This window comes from Pseudophryne corroboree, chromosome 1 (genome assembly GCF_028390025.1).
Source record: "Pseudophryne corroboree isolate aPseCor3 chromosome 1, aPseCor3.hap2, whole genome shotgun sequence".
NCBI classification, from domain to species: Eukaryota; Metazoa; Chordata; class Amphibia; order Anura; family Myobatrachidae; genus Pseudophryne; species Pseudophryne corroboree.
In genome coordinates this window covers 57382163-57403743 of record NC_086444.1, presented here as the reverse complement: position 1 = coordinate 57403743, position 21581 = coordinate 57382163, and the positions used below count along the sequence as shown (strand labels likewise).

At 45.4% G+C, this 21581-nt stretch overlaps 1 protein-coding gene across 3 annotated transcripts in view; it reads left to right on the top strand.

The window, feature by feature from the left end:
* RAB27B (RAB27B, member RAS oncogene family) overlaps positions 1-21335 on the top strand; it is a 450874-nt gene extending 429539 nt beyond the window's left edge. For all 3 annotated transcript variants that reach the window (XM_063959930.1, XM_063959910.1, XM_063959920.1), the window contains 3 exons: positions 6804-6907; positions 15207-15330; positions 18420-21335. In XM_063959930.1, the coding sequence (XP_063816000.1) occupies positions 6804-6907; positions 15207-15330; positions 18420-18609 (418 nt within the window). In that variant the 3' untranslated portion in view covers positions 18610-21335. The remainder of the gene's footprint in view (positions 1-6803; positions 6908-15206; positions 15331-18419) is intronic.
* The last annotated feature ends 246 nt before the right edge of the window (positions 21336-21581 follow it).

The following is a 21581-nucleotide window of genomic DNA, read 5'->3' as shown; positions in this document are numbered from 1 at the left end:
CGGAGCCGCGCCGCCGTCCCCCTTACAGAGCCAGAAGAGACGAAGAGGTCCGGTGAAATCGGCGGCAGAAGACGATCCTGTCTTCAGACTAAGGTAGCGCACAGCACCGCAGCTGTGCGCCATTGCTCTCAGCACACTTCACACTCCGGTCACTGAGGGTGCAGGGCGCTGGGGGGGGAGCGCCCTGAGACGCAATATTACAGTATATACCTTAGGTGGCTAAAAAGAATACATCACATATAGCTCCTGGGCTATATGGATGTATTTTACCCCTGCCATTTTACACAGAAAAAGCGGGAGATAAGGACGTCGTGAAGGGGCGGAGCCTATCTCCTCAGCACACAAGCGCCATTTTCCCTCACAGCTCCGCTGGAAGGACGGCTCCCTGACTCTCCCCTGCAGTCTTGCTTCAGAATCAGGGTAAAAAAGAGAAGGGGGGGCACGTTTGGCAGCAAATAAATATATTAACAGCAGCTATAAGGGAGTAACACTTATATAAGGTTATCCCTGTATATATATATATAGCGCTGGGTGTGTGCTGGCAGACTCTCCCTCTGTCTCTCCAAAGGGCTAAGTGGGGTCCTGTCCTCTATCAGAGCATTCCCGGTGTGTGTGCTGTGTGTCGGTACGCGTGTGTCGACATGTATGAGGAGGAAAATGAGGTGGAAGCGGAGCAGTTGCCTGTGTTAGTGATGTCACCCCCTAGGGAGTCGACACCTGACTGGATGATTGTATTTAAACAATTAAGTGATAATGTCAGCAATTTGCAAAAAACTGTTGACGACATGAGACAGCCGGCAAATCAATTAGTGCCTGTCCAGGCGTCTCAGACACCGTCAGGGGCCCTAAAACGCCCGATACCTCAGTGGGTCGACACAGACCCAGACACAGATACTGAGTCTAGTGTCGACGGTGACGAGACAAACGTGATGTCCAGCAGGGCCACACGTTACATGATCACAGCAATGAAAGAGGCATTGAACCTTTCTGACACTACAAGTACCACAAAGAAGGGTATTATGTGGGGGGTGAAAAAACTACCAATAGTTTTTCCTGAGTCAGATGAAATAAATGAGGTGTGTGATAAAGCGTGGGTTTTCCCCGATAAAAAACAGCTAATTTCTAATAAATTATTAGCACTATATCCTTTCCCGCCAGAGGTTAGGACGCGCTGGGAAACACCCCCTAGGGTAGATAAGGCGCTCACACGTTTATCTAAACAAGTAGCGTTACCGTCCCCTGATACGGCCACCCTCAAAGAACCGGCTGATAGAAGACTGGAAAATATCTTAAAGAGTATATACACACATACTGGTGTTATACTGCGACCAGCAATCGCCTCAGCCTGGATGTGTAGTGCTGGAGTCGCATGGTCGGATTCCCTGACTGAGAATATTGATACCCTGGATAGGGACAGTATTTTGTTAACTATAGAGCATTTAAAGGATGCATTGCTATATATGCGTGATGCACAGAGGGATATTTGCACCCTGGCATCAAGAGTCAGTGCTATGTCCATCTCTGCCAGAAGAGCGTTATGGACGCGACAGTGGTCAGGGGATGCAGATTCCAAACGGCACATGGAAGTATTGCCGTATAAAGGGGAGGAGTTATTTGGGGCTGGTCTATCGGACCTGGTGGCCACGGCAACGGCTGGAAAATCCACCTTTTTACCCCAGGTCACTTCACATCAACAGAAAAAGACACCGTCTTTTCAAACTCAGTCCTTTCGTTCCCATAAATACAAGCGAGCAAAAGGCCACTCTTTTCTGCCCCGGGGCAGAGGAAGGGGAAAAAGACTGCACCATGCAGCCGCTTCCCAGGAGCAGAAGCCCTCCTCTGCTTCTACCAAGTCTTCAGCATGACGCTGGGGCTTTACAAGCAGACTCAGATATGGTGGGGGCCCGTCTCAAGAATTTCAACGCGCAGTGGGCTCACTCGCAAGTGGATCCCTGGATTCTACAGGTAGTATCACAGGGGTACAAACTGGAATTCGAGGCGTTTCCCCCTCATCGGTTCCTGAAGTCTGCTTTACCAAAGTCTCCTTCCGACAGGGAGGCAGTTTTGGAAGCCATTCACAAGCTGTATTCCCAGCAGGTGATAATCAAGGTACCCCTCTTACAACAGGGAAAGGGGTATTATTCCACGCTGTTTGTGGTACCGAAGCCGGACGGCTCGGTGAGACCAATCTTAAATCTGAAATCTTTGAACACTTACATAAAAAGGTTCAAATTGAAGATGGAGTCACTCGGAGCAGTGATAGCGAACCTGGAAGAAGGGGACTATATGGTGTATCTGGACATCAAAGATGCTTATCTCCACGTCCCAATATACCCTTCTCACCAAGGGTACCTCAGGTTTGTAGTACAAAACTGTCATTATCAGTTTCAGACGCTGCCGTTTGGATTGTCCACGGCACCTCGGGTCTTTACCAAGGTAATGGCCGAAATGATGATTCTTCTACGAAGAAAAGGCATCTTAATTATCCCTTACTTGGACGATCTCCTGATAAGGGCAAGAACCAGGGAACAGTTAGAAGTCGGAGTGGCACTATCTCAGGTAGTGTTACGTCAGCACGGGTGGATTCTAAATATTCCAAAATCGCAGCTGATTCCAACGACACGTCTACTGTTCCTAGGAATGATTCTGGACACAGTCCAGAAGAAGGTGTTTCTCCCGGAGGAGAAGGCCAGGGAGTTATCCGAGCTAGTCAGGAACCTCCTAAAACCAGGACAGGTCTCAGTACATCAGTGCACGAGGGTCCTGGGAAAAATGGTGGCTTCTTACGAAGCGATTCCATTCGGAAGATTCCATGCAAGAACGTTTCAGTGGGATCTACTGGACAAATGGTCCGGATCGCATCTTCAGATGCATCAGCGGATAACCCTGTCGCCAAGGACAAGGGTGTCTCTCCTGTGGTGGCTGCAGAGTGCTCATCTTCTAGAGGGCCGCAGATTTGGCATTCAGGATTGGATCCTGGTAACCACGGATGCCAGCCTGAGAGGCTGGGGAGCAGTCACACAGGGAAGGAATTTCCAGGGCTTGTGGTCAAGCATGGAAACATCTCTTCATATAAACATTCTGGAACTAAGGGCCATTTACAATGCCTTAAGTCAAGCAAAACCTCTGCTTCAGGGTCAGGCGGTGTTGATCCAATCGGACAACATCACGTCAGTCGCCCACGTAAACAGACAGGGCGGCACGAGAAGCAGGAGGGCAATGACAGAAGCTGCAAGGATTCTTCGCTGGGCGGAAAATCATGTGATAGCACTGTCAGCAGTGTTCATTCCGGGAGTGGACAACTGGGAAGCAGACTTCCTCAGCAGACACGACCTTCACCCGGGAGAGTGGGGACTTCACCCGGAAGTCTTCCACCTGATTGTAAACCGTTGGGAAAAACCAAAGGTGGACATGATGGCGTCACGTCTAAACAAAAAACTGGACAGATATTGCGCCAGGTCAAGGGACCCTCAGGCAATAGCAGTGGACGCTCTGGTAACGCCGTGGGTGTACCAGTCAGTGTATGTGTTCCCTCCTCTGCCTCTCATACCAAAAGTATTGAGAATCATAAGAAGGAGAGGAGTAAGGACTATACTCGTGGTTCCGGATTGGCCAAGAAGGACTTGGTACCCGGAACTTCAAGAGATGCTCACGGACGAACCGTGGCCTCTACCTCTAAGAAAGGACCTGCTACTGCAGGGGCCTTGTCTGTTCCAAGACTTACCGCGGCTGCGTTTGACGGCATGGCGGTTGAACGCCGGATCCTAAAGGAAAAGGGCATTCCAGAAGAAGTCATCCCTACTCTGGTCAAAGCCAGGAAGGAAGTAACCGCAAAACATTATCACCGCATTTGGCGTAAATATGTTGCGTGGTGTGAGGCCAAGAAGGCCCCTACAGAGGAATTTCAACTGGGTCGTTTCCTGCATTTCCTGCAAACAGGACTGTCTATGGGCCTAAAATTAGGGTCCATTAAGGTTCAAATTTCGGCCTTGTCGATTTTCTTCCAGAAAGAACTGGCTTCAGTACCTGAAGTTCAGACATTTGTGAAAGGGGTGCTGCACATACAGCCTCCTTTTGTGCCTCCAGTGGCACCTTGGGATCTCAATGTTGTATTGAGTTTTCTAAAATCACATTGGTTTGAACCACTTTCCACTGTGGACTTAAAATATCTCACGTGGAAGGTGTCGATGCTGTTAGCCTTGGCTTCAGCCAGGCGTGTGTCAGAATTGGCGGCTTTATCATATAAAAGCCCTTACTTAATTTTTCATTCTGACAGGGCGGAATTGAGGACTCGTCCTCAATTTCTACCTAAGGTGTTTTCTGCATTTCACATGAACCAACCTATTGTGGTGCCTGCGGCTACTAGGGACTTGGAGGACTCCAAGTTGCTAGACGTTGTCAGGGCCCTGAAAATATATGTTTCCAGGACGGCTGGAGTCAGGAAAACTGACTCGCTGTTTATCCTGTATGCACCCAACAAGCTGGGTGCTCCTGCTTCAAAGCAGACGATTGCTCGTTGGATTTGTAGTACAATTCAGCTTGCACATTCCGTGGCAGGATTGCCACAGCCAAAATCAGTACAGGCCCATTCCACAAGGAAAGTGGGCTCATCTTGGGCGGCTGCCCGAGGGGTCTCGGCTTTACAACTTTGCCGAGCAGCTACTTGGTCAGGGGCAAACACGTTTGCTAAATTCTACAAATTTGATACCCTGGCTGAGGAGGACCTGGAGTTCTCTCATTCGGTGCTGCAGAGTCATCCGCACTCTCCCGCCCGTTTGGGAGCTTTGGTATAATCCCCATGGTCCTTACGGAGTCCCAGCATCCACTAGGACGTCAGAGAAAATAAGATTTTACTTACCGATAAATCTATTTCTCGTAGTCCGTAGTGGATGCTGGGCGCCCATCCCTAGTGCGGATTGTCTGCAATACTTGTATATAGTTATTGTTACAAAAATTCGGGTTATTATTGTTTGAGCCATCTTTTCAGAGGCTCCTTTGCATTTATCATACTGTTAACTGGGTTCAGATCACGAGTTGTACGGTGTGATTGGTGTGGCTGGTATGAGTCTTACCCGGGATTCAAGATCCTTCCTTATTATGTACGCTCGTCCGGGCACAGTATCCTAACTGAGGCTTGGAGGAGGGTCATAGGGGGAGGAGCCAGTGCACACCACCTGATCCTTAAGCTTTTATTTTGTGCCCTGTCTCCTGCGGAGCCGCTATTCCCCATGGTCCTTACGGAGTCCCAGCATCCACTACGGACTACGAGAAATAGATTTATCGGTAAGTAAAATCTTATTTTTTTCCCCAACATCCCCTCTCCCATCAGCTAGAGCGTCCCGGAGTTCGCTAAATTTAAAAGAAGGCTCCGCCATTACTACTGCACCAGTTCTGACCCCGGTTTGACAGCTGTGAGAAGAACAGATTTAATTATTGCTACTTGCATTTCTAACACAGATCTGATTGTATAGCAACAAGTATCTGTCCAGTCAGTGCCAGGATTAGAAGTGACGCAGCGCTGCTCAAATATTTCCGTTTGGGGTTATCTACTGATCACAAACCTTTATAAGTTCTCAGGGATCACCGGGGTCCCAGGCATGAGACCCCCCCCCCCCCCCCCCCCAGTACTGCGACATGAGCGGGATGATGTATTAAAATTACATTTTAGGTGTCATTACCTTTAAGTCTATTCGATGATGCACTAATTAGAAAGGCAATGATTTCATTATGTATAGTCTGAACGTTTTTTTCAAATAAACTGCAAAAGTTTTTTTATTGGCTACATATGCATCCTCAATAGGCCATGCAGCGGGAGATGCTTGGCGTGAGTGAGCTGCTACGTCCCATGCAACTCTGCTAACGTTAGGCATATTAGTCGAAACGCAACTTGGGCACATCAGTAGACTGCGATGATTAATGTGATACTGTATATGACACTTGAATATTGTGTGTGACTGAATCTTTGTGTTGGAAAAAATCTGTGGCTGCTGCATTGAAGCACTTCATATGCAAATGCAGAGACTCAGTCACACACTGATATGCAAGTGTTGCATATCACATTAATCAGCACAGTCTCCTGGTGCATACTAGTCACATCGTATTGCGAATAAGACACATTTTCATCCAAGAAGACACCTGACACTAGCAGAGTCTGGCACAGAGAGGGGCTGGTTGGCAAGACGTCAGTTTTACCGAAGTCAGTTTCGGTAAAAGCTGTCTATTTAACGACCTATAGTATAAGAAGCTGTTCAGTAATGAAAGTGCCATAGATTTGATCTTCATTACTTATACATAAAAGTTGTTTGTGTAGTAAAAATATGTTTTCCAATACAACAGTCCACTAAACTTTTTTTATTTCCTCTTCACACGTACTCAGCTTGTACATATTGGGTGTAGTGTGTGATGCCGGCGGTCGGGCTCCCGGCGACCAGCATACTGGCGTCGGGAGTGCGACCGCAGGCATACCGACTGCCGGCATACCGACAGCTGGGCGTGCGCAAATGAGCCCCTCGAAGGCACGCCGCGGTCACGGTGGCGCACTACGCGCAACACGCTATCTATTCTCCGTCCAGGGGGGTCGTGGACCCCCAAGAGGGAGAAAAGATGTCGGTATGTCGGCGGTCGGGATTCCGGCGCCAGTATGGTGGTCACCGGAAGCCCGGCCGCCGGCAACCTGAAGTCCACCCGTACATATTACACCCTGAAATCTATTTACATTATTTTGGTGGTTTTGTAGCTATTGTGTTACTGGTGGTTGTACTATCGGTGGGTGATTGTTACTTATAGGCACTTTCTGCCCCCAGGTTCCGGAGCCTCACCACGGCGTTTTTCAGGGATGCGATGGGTTTCCTATTAATGTTCGACCTCACCAGTCAGCAGAGCTTTCTGAATGTCCGGAACTGGATGAGTAAGTGTGATGTATTTACTTCCACAGAGGATAGGTCCCAGTGCCTACCGGTTCTTGACCAGATTTCATGAGAGAGATGAGGGGGCGACCTTACTTAGCCTGAGGCGTCCATCTAAAAGTCCATCTTTTGTCGTGGGTGATCAAGACACAGCAGTCAGGGAGGGTGAAAGAACAACCTGTCTTGAATTTTATATCTAGAGCAGTGGTTCTCAAACTCGGTCCTCAGGACCCCACACGGTTCATGTTTTCCAGGTCACCCAGCAGCTGCACTGGATGTAGTACTGGTGACCGGCGGTCTCCTGACCGCCGGTCACCTTACCGACGCCAGGATCCCGGCAGCATACCGACGCCGGGATCCCAGCGGGGAGGGGCGAGTGCAGCAAGCCCCTTGCGGGCTCGCTGCGCTCGCCACGCTGCGGGCTCGGTGGCGACCTGCGGTCGCCACGGGTTCTATTCCCACTCTATGGGTGTCGTGGACACCCACGAGTGGAAATAGTCCCTGTTGGTCGGCATGCCGACCATCGGGATAGTGAGCCGTCGGGCTCACGGAGGAGGTCATGTGACTGTCGGTCAGCTGACCGGCGGTCACATGAATACCACCCGCTGCACTGTGTATCACCAACTGTCACATTTTAAAAATCTACAGGTGACCTGCAAAACATGGACCGTGTGGGGTCCTGAGGACCAAGTTTGAGAACCTGTGATCTAGAGTATCGAGAGCTATGGCATTTTGAGTTTTGCCATGAAATCTATACTATACTTTTTGTAAGGACACTTCTAAATCACCATAGACTTTCCCTTAATGTCCAAGATAAATGCAAGGAAAAACTCACCGGGCTCACACTTAATAAAATTATCAATGTTGAAATTATTATCTAGCTGCTGCTACCCAGTAGGTATATCTGAATAATCTAGAATAAACAAAATTAACTATGGAAATGGTGAGTAAATTCATTAATGGGGTGCTAAGAAACTGTCAGTTTGACCACATAAATATATTTAAAAATGAATATCCGTTTATTACAATAAATAACAATACACATATGTTCCATTTGCAATAAAATTAGACACTGATCGGCTCATTGTTGCCCCCTAGGCAGTGACTTTAAAACGACCAATCTCACCAACAGGAAGTGCAAACAACGCTAAAATGTTTAAGAGTCATCCTGTATATTCACATGAGGATATTTGTGTAGCCACCTTTAGTCACCGTCCGTATTATGGGGGTAATTCAGAACCGATCGCTAGGGTGCGTTTTTTGCAGCCCTGCGATCAGATAGTCGCCGCCTACAGGGGAAGGGGGGAATCGCTGTGCGGGTGTGCGATCGCATTTGTAGCAGAGCTGCACAAACATCAGTTTGTGCAGTCTCTGCGCAGCCTAGGACTTACTCATTCGCTGCGATGTAATCCTGCTGATCGGGGCCGGAGCTGACGTCAGACACCCTCCCTGAAAGCGTCTGGTCCCGTCTGCGTTTTTCTGGACACTCCTGTAAAACGGTCAGTTGCCACCCACAAACGGCCTCTTCCTGTCAGTCACCTTGCGATCGCCCATGCGATCGCTTTTTTTTGCACCATCCCGTCACTAAGCACCGATCCCCGGTGCAGTCGTCCGAAGCGCCGGCGCATTGTGGAGCATACGCATGCGCAGTTCAGATCTGATCGCCCACTGTACGAAAATGCACAGCAGCGATCAGTTCTGAACCTATGTCCTATAAATTCAGTGAGCTCCCCTCACACCTCTAGTAAAGCACGCTTGTCATATGCAGGCACAGTATATATGTCAAATCCTGGACATCAGAAACCGCCACACAGGAAAGACGGAGAAACGTGTCACAGATGAGGGAATTCTGTCACTTTATGGACGACTGATATAATCACCCAATCCCTACTATCACTATTTTACACCAGCGACACTTAATGAGGCGTATACTAGTAATAAGAACTCCTACACCAGGATTTGACAGGTATATACCTGCATATGACACGCATGCTATACGAGAGGTGTGAGGTGAGCTCACCCACAGCACATCCCTGGAATTTATGGGACATAATACTGACGGTGACTATTAAAGGTGGCCACACTCATGTGAATATACAGGATTACTATAGAACAGGGTGGCCAACCAGTCACAGACAAAGAGACAAAAAATCTTGTTAGGTACGTCAAAGAGCTGACATCAAGCCGAAGGCGCGTGTGCAAAAATGGGGTGTGACCTTGTGCCTGCTAGGCCACGCCCCAGGTATAAAAGACAATAAAAATGCCAGATCCACATAACATACATTTTAAAGCCAGAATCAACATAAAATACATGGAAAAAGACACTTCCACATAAAATAATAAAATCCAGATCCACATAAAATATGTTGAAAAAGCCATATTCACATAATACACTTCAGCTCCTCCATGTGTCACTCCAGCCAGCACCCTGCTGTGTCACTCCAGCCAGCACCCTGCTGTGTCACTCCAGCCAGCACCCTGCTGTGTCACTCCAGCCAGCACCCTGCTGTGTCACTCCAGCCAGCACCCTCCTGTGTCACTCCAGTCAGGTCCCCCATCATGTCTCTCCTACCAGGATCCTTCTGTGTCACTCCAGCCAGCACCCTCCTGTGTCACTCCAGCCAGCACCCTGCTGTGTCACTCCAGCCAGCACCCTGCTGTGTCACTCCAGCCAGCACCCTCCTGTGTCACTCCAGTCAGGTCCCCCATCATGTCTCTCCTACCAGGATCCTTCTGTGTCACTCCAGCCAGCACCCTCCTGTATCACTCCAGTCAGCTCCCCCATTTTGTCTCTCCTGCCAGGATTCTCCTGTGTCACTCCAGCCAGCTCCCCCTTGTGTCACTCCAGTCAGCACCCTCATATGTCACTACAGCCCAGTATCTGGCTCCCTCAGTTTCAGTCAGCATAGTGCTGTTGTGTGTCTGGTTGGAGTGCACCAGTTTCCAGGATCTGTTGTGGTCAGGTGACTGAGTGTCGGGAGCCACATTTGAATAAAGAAAGAGCCGCATGTGGCTCAAGAGCCACAGGTTGGCCACGGCTGCTCTAGAACATTTTAGTGTTGTTTGCATTTCCTAATAGTGACATATTGGTCATTTTACGGTCACTAGGGGGCGACAAGGAGCTGATGAATTTTTTATGTGCGTGTATTATTAGAACTTTCGTGATTTATTGTAATAAATTGATATTCTTTATTAAATGTATGTGGTTAAACGGACAGTTTCTTAGCGCACCCCTTGGTGAATTTACTCGCCATTTCCATTGTTAATTACTTTGCAGTCACCTTGTTATCCTCCCGGTGTCTGCAGGAAGAGACGTAAGGAGTACATTTACTAAAGCTTCTAAAACAGAGAATTGGGGTGTTGCCCATAGCAACCAATCAGATGCTGTCTATCATTTCTCTATTGCCTTTTAGAAAATGATAGACTGCATCTGATTGGTTGCTATGGACAACATCACAGTTCTTTGGCAGTGTCTGTGTGACGTTATCACTGAATATCACCATTATTAACGTTCGTTAATTTGGAACTTTCAGGATCACAGGTTTCCAGAAAGTGCACACACTCCCTCATACACAAGTGTGTATTTGTACACACTCACTCATACACAAGTGTGTATTTGTACACACTCACTCATACACAATTGTGCATTGGTACACACTCTTACACTGGTGTGCATTTGTACACACTCATACACAAGTGTGCATTTGTACTATAGATGGGTGGGTTCGGTTCCCAGAGAACCGAATCCCCCGGGCTTCATGTTCTGAGCCCGGATCGGAGTCTCACTCGGGACTTCCCGCCAGACTCGGAAACCAGCACAAGGCAAAACGTCATCATACCGCTGTCGGAATCTTGCAGGTTTTGGATTCCATATAAACAGCCGCGCGTCGCTGCCATTTTCACTCTGGACTTGGAGAGTGAGGGAGACAGACCTCTGTTTCTCTTTGTGAGTGGTGGCGTCGGGGGTGTGGTATGGTTTGCCGGTGGTCGTGGTCCCGGCGACCAGTATACCGGCGCCAGAATCCCGATCACCGGCATACCAACAGCTGGGTGAGCGCAAATGAGCCCCTTGCATGCTTGCTGCGCTCGCCACGCTGCGGGCACGGTTCTTCCTCCAGGGGGGTCGTGGACCCCCAAGAGGGAGAAAAGATGTCGGTATGCCAGCGTTTGGGATTCCGGCGCCGAGAGGCCGGCCGTCGGCAACCAGAAGACCACTCGGGTGGGGTTAGTGTGTGCTCTGTAGGGGTGCTGCTGCAGTCACTGGGGTGTACTTGTGCTGTGTTAGGGGTGCTGTCCTGGCTGTCACTGTGTTGTACAGGGTGCAGGGACACTGTCCTCCTGTATGCTGGAAAATATAGGGGTGCTGCTGGACCTGTATGTTGTAAAAAATCAGGGGTGCAGTTGTTAAAAATTAAAAGCACACTGCTCCTGTATGCTTTAAAATGTAGGGGTCCTGCTGGACCTGTATGTTGTAAAAATTCAGAGGGGCAGTTGTTAAAAATGAAAAGCACACTGCTGTATGCTGTAAAATATTGGGGTGCTGGCCCTGTATTTGTGAAAATTCAGGGGTACAGTTAGAAATTAAAAGCACACTGCTGTATGCTGTAAAATATAGAGGTGTTGCTGTTCAAATAACATTACACTAGCCCTGTATGCTATAAAAATTCAGAGGTGCAGTTGTTAAAAATTAAAAGCACACTGCTCCTGTATGTTTTAAAATATAGGGGTGCTGCTGGACCTGTATGTTGTAAAAATTCAGGAATGCAGTTGTTCAAAATTAAAAGCACACTGCTGTATGCTGTAAAATATACAGATGTTGCTGTTCAAATAACATTACACTCTCCCTGTATGTTGTAAAAATTCAGGGGTGAACTTGTTAAAAATTAAAAGCACACTTCTGTATGCTGTCAAATATAGGGGTGCTGCTGGTCCTGTATGTTGTAAAAATTCAGAGGTGCAGTTGTTAAAAGTTAAAAGCACACTGCTGTATGCCGTAAAATATACTGGTGTAACATTACACTGGCCCTGTATGTTGTAAAAATTCAGGTGTGCGCTTGTTATAAATTAAAAGCACACTGCTGTGTGCTGTAAAATATAGGGGAGCTGCTGGCCCTGTATGTTGTAAAAATTCAGAGTTGCAGTTGTTAAAAATTAAAAGCACACTGCTCTTGTATGCTGTAAAGTATAGGGGTGTTGCTGCTCAAGTAACATTACATTGGCCCTGTATGTTGTAAAGATTCAGGGTTGCCGTGAAATTCAATGTACACTGGCCCTGTCTTGTATGCTGTAAAATTACAGGGGTGTTGTGAAAATACAGGGGTGCTGACACTGTCTGTGGTTGTGATGTCTAGGTTTGACCTTCACATCACTGTGTGGGAAGAGGAGGCTCCTACCACCATTTGCACGCACCCTGCAAGTGCTGGTAGGAGCACCGCCAGCCAAGTTGCTATTATTGACATTGAGGATGTCACTGTAGAAGTACACCAGGATGAGGATATGGGTGTAGCTGGCGCTGCGGAGGAAGTTGACGATGAGGCTTCTCCTGGTGATGTGGTTTGTTTGAATAAGGCACCAGTGGAGACAGCTGTTGGCCACGGGATGAAAAAGCCGATTGTCATATTTGTGCAAAATACCAAAAAAGCCACCTCTTCAGTGTGTCGTTATTTCTCCACAAATCCGGACAACAGGTGTCAAGCCTTCTCTTGCCTTTGTCAATCCATAATAAGTAGGGGTAAGGACATTAACCACCTAGGAACATCCTCCCTTATACGTCACCTGCAGCGCATTCATCATAAGTCATTGCTAAATTCAGAAACTTTGGGCAATAGCGTAAGAAGTCCACTGACACCTAAATGTGGGCTCTTAAAGCTGGTTGTTGAAATCAGGCGGTTAGCAATGTGTCCATAATGCCCAACTAATGCTCTTTGGCAGTGATAGACCAACCAAATAAAATAAGCGAATGAACCTGTATACACAAGTGAGGACTGAGTACAAGGTTTTGTCTACGCATTTTACAGGTGTTTTTTTTCAGTTGCCTTAACCACAAAATGCGTGGCAGTGTGTGCTTGTGAAGTGCGACTTCTCGCATACTTAGTATTTTACACTTGTCATGCAGAATTTCAGAGCCCTCAGCAGATTAGCATGGACAGACGGCTTCTCTAAAGTGCTAGATCGCTCATATAAACTCCAATGCCCGTTTCCATCCAGATTTATTTTTCTAAGTATATTTTTCTGCATAGGAGTAATTGTACAATCCTAGTGTGAATAATTTACCTATTACACCTGGTTTTAATTAGACATTTCCATTTTACTTCTCTACAAATAGTCCTTCATATTTAGTTGATGTCCATATTTAAAGAGGACCTTTGGGTGTTGTTTTATCCAACATTATACTCCCAGAAGTGTAATTTAAAAAACAAATCCCTCAGCCATGTATTGACCAGTAGAGTCAGGTCTAGTGAGTGGGTAATATGCTAATTAGCCTGACTAGTATGCTAATCACTGAGCTGGGCTCCACCCCAGGCTCCTGCTCTACATCCAAGCTGATGCGTCAGGAGAGTTGGAGAGAATGATCTCCTTATGAGTAGCTTACTGGGCACTAGTTTTACTGGCCGATCTCTAGTGGTTAAAGGAAGGGGAGAGTTTTTGGTTTATAATAATAATTTAGCTAATGATAAAGGTAAATGCTCAGCATCATAGCGAAATATAATTTAGCTACATCCATGTAGAATTGATGTCCACTAGCAGGAGTAGATGGGTCATCTCTGAAGCTGGGAACTTACAATAAAAACAGATTACAATACAGTAATATTTGAGATACATAGTTAAGTGAGGTTGAAAAGAGGCAAAATGCCCATCGGGTTCAACCTGTATTCTGTATTAAGTTGTGCATATTATAATGGTCCTGCTGAAGTAACGGTTTAGTACCAATTGACAGCTATGATTCTTACCACTCCGAGATATTAATGTCACTATGCTAAATGCTATAACCCTGGATACTTTTTCCAGTTAAAAATGTGTCCAATCCGTTTTTAAATGCATTTACAGAGTCCGCCATTATCACCCTTTCCTTGTGTACGGAATTTTCTCTCCTCTAACCTCAGTGAGTGTCCACGTGTCCTATACAGAGTTCTTTTAATAAACAAGTCCCCCGCTAACTCCTTGTAATGACCCTTTACATATTTGAAGATATAAATAATATCTCCTCTTAGACGCCTCTTTTCTAGAGTATACATATTTAACATAGTTAACCTTTCCTCGTACTCCAGTGTCTCTAACCCTTTAATCAATTTAGCAGCTCTTCTTTGAACTCTTTCTAGTTCCCCAATATCTTTTTTATAATATGGTGCCCAAAATTGAACACAATATTTGTGAATTGCGTAATGACGCTTACAGCACAGTTTGTAGCACTGACGACTGAATATAGAGATCAGTATAATATAATAGGTGAGAGAATCTGTAGAATAATAGAGATGACACATTAAGATTTCATTACTCTCCATTAACACAACAAAAAGTTTTACTCCGCAAATCAAAATGTCCCATTAAGTTTGTGCATTTAATAAAAATCCTGCTGTTAGAATAATATAAAAGCAGAAAACTGTGGGGAAGACGACAACAATCACAGACGATTACCCTCCAAATGGCACAATATAATATTTGATGAAGTCTGTTAGATTAACATTAAGGGGGGAGATTTATCAAATCTTGCAGAGAGATAGTTTCAATCAATCAGTTTCCACTGTAACTGTCAAGCGCAGCACGTAACACAGTAGTTGGGAGCTGATCTGTTGGTACTTTATCTCTCTCCAACATTTGATAACTCTACCCTTTTAATTGGTGTTCATAATTACTAATGTTCATCCCACCAACAATTCGCACTCTTCTTTCAGGAGTAGTTTTGATCCCGGCGGTCGGGATACCGACGCCAGAATGTCGGCAGTTGTTCCAGGACTACCCACACTCGTGGGTGCCCACAACAACCATAGAGTGAGAATAGCCCGCAAGGGGCTTCGTTGTGCTTGCAACCCTGTCGGCATTCTGGCGGCCAGGATCCTAGCGTCGGTATGCTGACCACCCGTCACCCGTACCCAACCCCTTCTTTCCTGTAAAATGCTTCTGGCAATTAGTGCCATTAGCATATAGCAGATCAGGTGCACAGTGGTCAGTAAGTCACCGGAATTATTCCTGGAACACTGTAGGATCTCCACCTGAGTTATGAGTGGAATTCTATTCTGTCGTTTATTTTCAGCCTCAAAACAAATGTATTCTTTTTTTTTTTTTTTTTTTCTTACATTTCAGGTCAGCTTCAAGCAAATGCTTACTGTGAGAATCCAGATATTGTATTAATTGGAAACAAAGCTGACCTGTCAGATCAGCGAGAGGTCAACGAGAGGCAAGCAAAGGAGCTTGCCGATAAATACGGGTAAGTAATTAGGCGCCACCTAACGAAACGCACATTGCTTAGCTAGCAGGAAACAATATGAATGTCTCTATTGCTGTAGGTAATGAGTAGTCTGTGGGTTAGTGTACCTGCGTGCGGCATACTACCTGCTTCTCTGCGTACACCGCATCCCATTCGCAGTTGAGGATCACATGGGCCAGTGGAGGCAGCAGAGGACACAACCAGTATAAGACCGCCGTATCTGTAATGGTTGCAGGGTGTGCTGTGCGCACGGGCCCCCGGTTCCAAGGGGGCCCCACACTGCATTCCCTGCACCCATTTTTCTCAATACCTTTCTCTACAGAGTCCCGTATCGGTGGCAGCAGCACTGTGCAAGTCACTGGGAAAATGGCGCAGTGGTCAGTTTTGTGTGTTTTGCGCATGTGCAGCAGGAAAATTGCTGTGGAAATGGCTGCTGCACCATTTTCCTGGAAACCTGCGCAGGCGCAGCAGACTCTGGTGCTCCGTGTACTGCGTCGCCCCGTCGTCCCTTAATACACCCTATACTCTTGCATACAAGTTTGAGTTTCTTACGTTACAAGAATGAGAACATTATATATATATATATATATATATATATATTTGCTTGTCCATTATCTCTCTTTTGTACTTTTGTAATAAATGTTTGACTAGTGAAGGGTGACTGGCCTTAGTAATCCATAAAATGTTTTTAGCTGAATTCTGCAATTCCAGTCACTAACAGCTGAATGCAAGATGACTCAAGGCAAGAGACGGAACAGTATTGTGTGTACACTGATGAGACTTTAATAAGTGTACTAAATGGCGATGGGGGTAATTCCAAGTTGATCGCAGCAGGACATTTTTTTAGCAGTTGGGCAAAACCATGTGCACTACAGGGGAGGCAGATATAACATTTGCAGAGAGAGTTAGATTTGGGTGGGTTATTTTATTTCTGTGCAGGGTAAATACTGGCTGCTTTATTTTTACACTGCAAATTAGATTGCAGATTGAACACACCACACCCAAATCTAACTCTCTCTGCACATGTTATATCTGCTTCCCCTGCAGTGCACATGGTCTTGCCCAATTGCTAACAGAATTCAGGCTGCGATCAACTTGGAATTACCCCCGATATGTAATAGGCTTATCCGAGATATTTGTGAGCAAGCTGCCTGTTTCCAGAATCTTCTTCACAAAGGAAGTATATTATACTGACGTAAATCAGAAACAAAAAAGCCCACAGGAGTGTAGTATTTGTAATCGTCTAATGGTAAAAACAGGCTCATCTGGCTGAAGAAGGATCAGAGTTCGCAGGTAGCTAAGAACATGTGACGTTAAAAGTTACTTAATGCATTTTTCATCCACTGTACAAGAACAGATGGTGTAATGGTTAGCATTACTGCCTCACAGCACTGTGGTCATGGGTTCAATTCCCACCATGGCCCTAACTGTGTGGAGTTTGTATATTCTCCCCATGCTTGCGTGGGTTGCCTCTGGTACTCCGGATTCCTCCCACAATCCAAGAATATATAGGTAGTCTAATTGGCTCCCAAAAAAGACTTCATCAGGGGGTAGATCAGGCATTCCCAACCTCAGTCCTCTAACAGTGCAGGTTTAGTGATATCCAGGCTTCAGCACAGATGGAAAAATCACAATACTAATTAAGTCACCTGTGCTCAAGCATGGATAACACTAAAACCAAGTCCTTTCTCTGGTAAGAGGATTTCTGGACTCAGGTAGCTTGAGCACATATATTTCAGATAAGCTTATTGATTTTCACTATTTGGTATGCACAATTAATAATACTTCTCAACATAAACAAGGGAGTGGTAGTAGGTGACAAGGAGAGGGTGACAGGGAAGAGGTAGTAGGTGACAAGGAGAGGGTGACAGGGATAGGCAGAGTGTGACGGAAAGGCAGTGGGTAACAAGGAGATGTAGATGGTGACAGGAAGACATAGTGGGTGATAGGGAAGAGGTAGAGGGTAGCAGCGAGAGGTAGTAGGTGACAAGGAGAGGTTGACAGGGAGAGGCAGTGGGTAACAGGGAGAGGTAGATGGTGACAGGAAGAGGCAGAGGGTAGCAGGGAGAGGTAGTAGGTGACAAGGAGAAGATGACAGGGAAATAAAGAATGTGACAGGGAGAGGCATTAGGTAACAGGGAGAGGTAGATGGTGACAGGAAGAGGCAGTGGGTGACATGGAGAGGCAGATGGTGACATTGAGAGGGTGAAAAAGAGAGGCAGTAAGTAGGGGGAGTGGCAGAGGGTGACTATGGTTCCAGGGAGAGGCAGTGGGTGACATTGAGAGGCAGATGGTGACAGGAAGAGATAGTGGGTGAAAGGGATAGGGTGATGGGGAGAGGCAGTGGATAGGGGGAGAGGCTGTGTGTGTTGGGGAGTGGCAGAGGGTGACGGGGAGAGCCAGTGAGTAACAGCCAGAGTGACGGCTCCTCCACTCCTCCTTGGGTTTTCTCACAGCAGGGACGGTCACGAGATTGTGACAGCAGGAGAGTATATTATATGGTATCCGGTCTCTCGGTCGACCACACTTAGGTCAACAATGTCTAGGTCGACCACTATTGTTACGACAGTAATTAGGTCAACAGGTCAAAAGATCGACATGAATTTTTCACAATTTTTTTTTCTTTTTTTTAAACTTTTCCATACGTGGACTACGATTGAGAATAGTAACCTGAAGCGAGCCATGCGAGGGGACACGGTGCACTAATTGGGGTTCCCGGTCACTGTTCGGAGAAAACGACACCAAAACAAAACCTCATGTCGACCTTTTGACCTGTCGACCTAGAACATGTTGAACTAGAAACCCTGTCGACCTAGTTACTGTCGACCAGTAGTGGTTAACCTAGACATTGTCAACCTAAGTGTGTTCAACCTTCCATACCACATCCATATTATAATTGGGACATAATAAAGAATTTGAGCTAACGCGTTTGTCATTTCCATGCATTTAACAGTCATTTTATTTTTGCTGGCTTGAACATAAAGTTACAGTAATAATTATTTAAAAAATGAAAAGTAATGTTTTACAGTGCACAAACTACTTTGTCTTTTGTAAGCTCCTTAACAGAGTAATATTTCTTGTGTTGCCAGCATTCCATACTTTGAAACCAGTGCGGCAATCGGACAGAATGTGGAGAAATCCGTTGACACCCTTCTGGACCTGATAATGAAACGCATGGAACAGTGCGTGGACAAGACCCAAGTACCTGAAACTGCCAATGGAGGAAACTCTGGAAAATTAGAGGATTCAAAACCAGGAGGAAGAAAGTGCGCCTGTTAAATAAGAAACAGAAGAAACACGAAACAAATAAAAGTAACACACGCAGACTGTGAGAACCTGGTACAGCTAACGTGCAGCGGCTGATAAACCACCACAATGCCCCCTGGTGGCCAGTGTCTGCTTTGCAGCCATTCACAGCTACATACCATTAACAATGGAAAAAAAAATATCCTATAAAAAAAAACACGTCCCACCCCCACCCCCACCCCTACACCTTCTTGCATTGTTATGGTATGCCAACATCTCTTGTGAAGAAGTGTTAATCTTATATATTTATACGCAGCGTAAATGATAAAGAGAAATATGTTTCTTACAGAAAAAAAATGGTGACTGGTTAAAAAAAAAAGAAAAAGAAAAAAAAGAGGGGGGTGTTTTATTTTGTTTTGAATCATGCGATGTAGATTTTTCGGTTGGATTAGGTATGCAAGTCGCTAAAGTGTCATTGCGAGCACGTCGCTGAATTACGCAAAACGGGCTTTCGACCTTGTGCTGTTTACATTTCAGGAGCTCCCCATTCTCTGTAAGCGGACGATGAGACGTTTAGCTGTCTACCAAACATTTTGTGGATTATTCTGAAGTATCTTATGTCTTATGTTATTGCTTGGCGTGTATGTGTTACTGCCGGTGAAACCAACTAGTGTTCAAATCAGGGATTCACTTAGCCCATCTGTTTATGTTAGGATTGGGCGGTTTTACCACCGGGCCTTCGATGTGTATGGGGTTTTTGTAAATATCGGTTCTTGGTTTCTGTAAACTAACTCTTCGCTCTGGTGACGCAGTCACTTTGGGGTTATCCTATAATACGGAGTCATCTGAAGCTGATCTTAAAAATGTCTTTGAAGGAACTATACAGTTTCACGCCACATTCTAATAATAAAAGAGGTTCTGATCCACAGGTAGGCGCATTGCCGATGTCTGACGCGGTGGAGCGATGTTTTGCAAATGCGCTTGGGCGAAAACACCTACGGCGCATTCCTTACCCTGAGTGTACGCACAAAGCATTTGCATATTAGCGCCGCCGTGGCTCCAGCATCAACGCTAGAGCAGACTCAGCAGCCTTCACCTCTGGATCACGTCTAGCTTGATAATTTCCTCTTTTTTTTTTCTTTTTTTTTATATCGGACAACATATGTAAAACAAATGACTGCAAAGGGTTCATAACAATTGTTTATTGTAGGGTTATCAAATTCACACCCACATTATACAATATGGCGTACAAAGGAGACCAACCCCAAAGACAGCGATACAATTCTTACTCATGTATAGATTTTGCCCCAATCCTTTCTATTTTGAGAGCATACAATAAATAGTCTGTGTTTCATGTTCGTTCACTAGTGTGATCCTAACGAAGTGCCATGGTTATGCCAGTCATGAAATTGAGGCAGCCAAGTGATGGGAATCCGTGCCAGGGCTCATGCATGATAGTGGGCGTGGTTATGCTAAATAGCGGGATATCCAGGATGTTTCATAAACTTGGAAGAGAACAGAAAAAGAATGGCGGCTGCTTTATAATAATCCTGTCATACACACAGGCATCATCACTGAGTTTCCTGGTTTTGGCACTGTGAGGAGAACTGCTAAACATTTCAGTAAGGAAGACAAAGCCAGGGCAGTGTGGGGAAATCAAGGGGTCATTTTAAATGGGAAAAATAATTATCCTGACAATACAAAATTTCAAGCATTCTTGATAATAAATTCATTACCTATATTTCAAAATTGACGGAACACATATAGCTTGAACACAGTATATAGAGACGTATTTTCTGGGCTAAATCAATTCACTGCCTCATAAATATCAGTCCTGAAGTGCCTCAACTGGTTCCTAGTACGTTGATAGGTTGCATTCTCATGCAGGTAGATCCATCTAACAAAATGGCTGCCTGCATTGTGAGAGGGCGACAGAAACTGTTGATTACAAAGATACTAGTTTTATAATCTGGCAAGTGCCATAACATAACATGACCGGCTGCGAGTTTGTGTCTTTGTAGAAGACAGACTGTGGTCTGGCAGCCATGCTTGTTTTCCCCTCCAGAGACCCCTTGAAAATGAGATTGTGATTGGCAGATGAACAGCTAAGAAAAAGGTTCATCAGATGTATGATTAAAAGGTGCTTAACTTTATTTTTAAAGTAAAAATATCTATGTGGGATTACTGCTTTTAATATATTGATCTGTAAATAATACTTCAATATGACCTGTTTGCAGTTACCAAGGACTACATGTGAGATACTGGGTTTTAGAGTTAATGTTTTTAGTAAACAAATATATCTGCCTTTAAATATAGCCGAAAAAATGTATTAATCTGGCAAGAAGAAATTGTATTCCGTCCCTCAGGAGGAGATGCGTCAAAGTTTGAAGAGAGGTAACATACCAGCCAATCAGCTCCTGTCATTTTTCAAACACAGCCTATAAAATGGCAGGAGCTGATTGGTTGGTACTTTATCTCTCCAAGCATTGATAAATCTCAGCCTGTTACCAATTGGTTTTTAGAAGAACTTTGTTCAGAGTCGTTTTCCTGCTTGATCAATAGCTTTAATACCAAACCGGTGGTGATTGATATTTCTTCCTTCAGTGATTAAAATGCACCCACAAAATGCCGATTATGAAAAGAGTGCCCCCCTCCCAAAAAAATTCAAATAAAATGGGCTACTAATATTGTGAAAATGTAAAGTTCTTATTTTTGTGCCAATATATAGTATGAATGTCATAAAAAAATCTATGAAGTAACATTACTTGTTATGTTTTTATTTACTGCCGTTTAGCTTTCAGTAGATGTCGCATTGTGCGATTACTTATCAAGTTTTTTTTACAGCAACATGAAATCAGTACAAATTGTAATTTCTTTGTTTTAAATGCACACTGGTGCAGCGAGGCATTGTGTGCTAGGTGGTGCTGCGTCTGACTGTGAGACGTGTGGGGTTGTGTCACATACAGTATATACATGTTCACCAACAGAATGTTCTAGTCACCTTG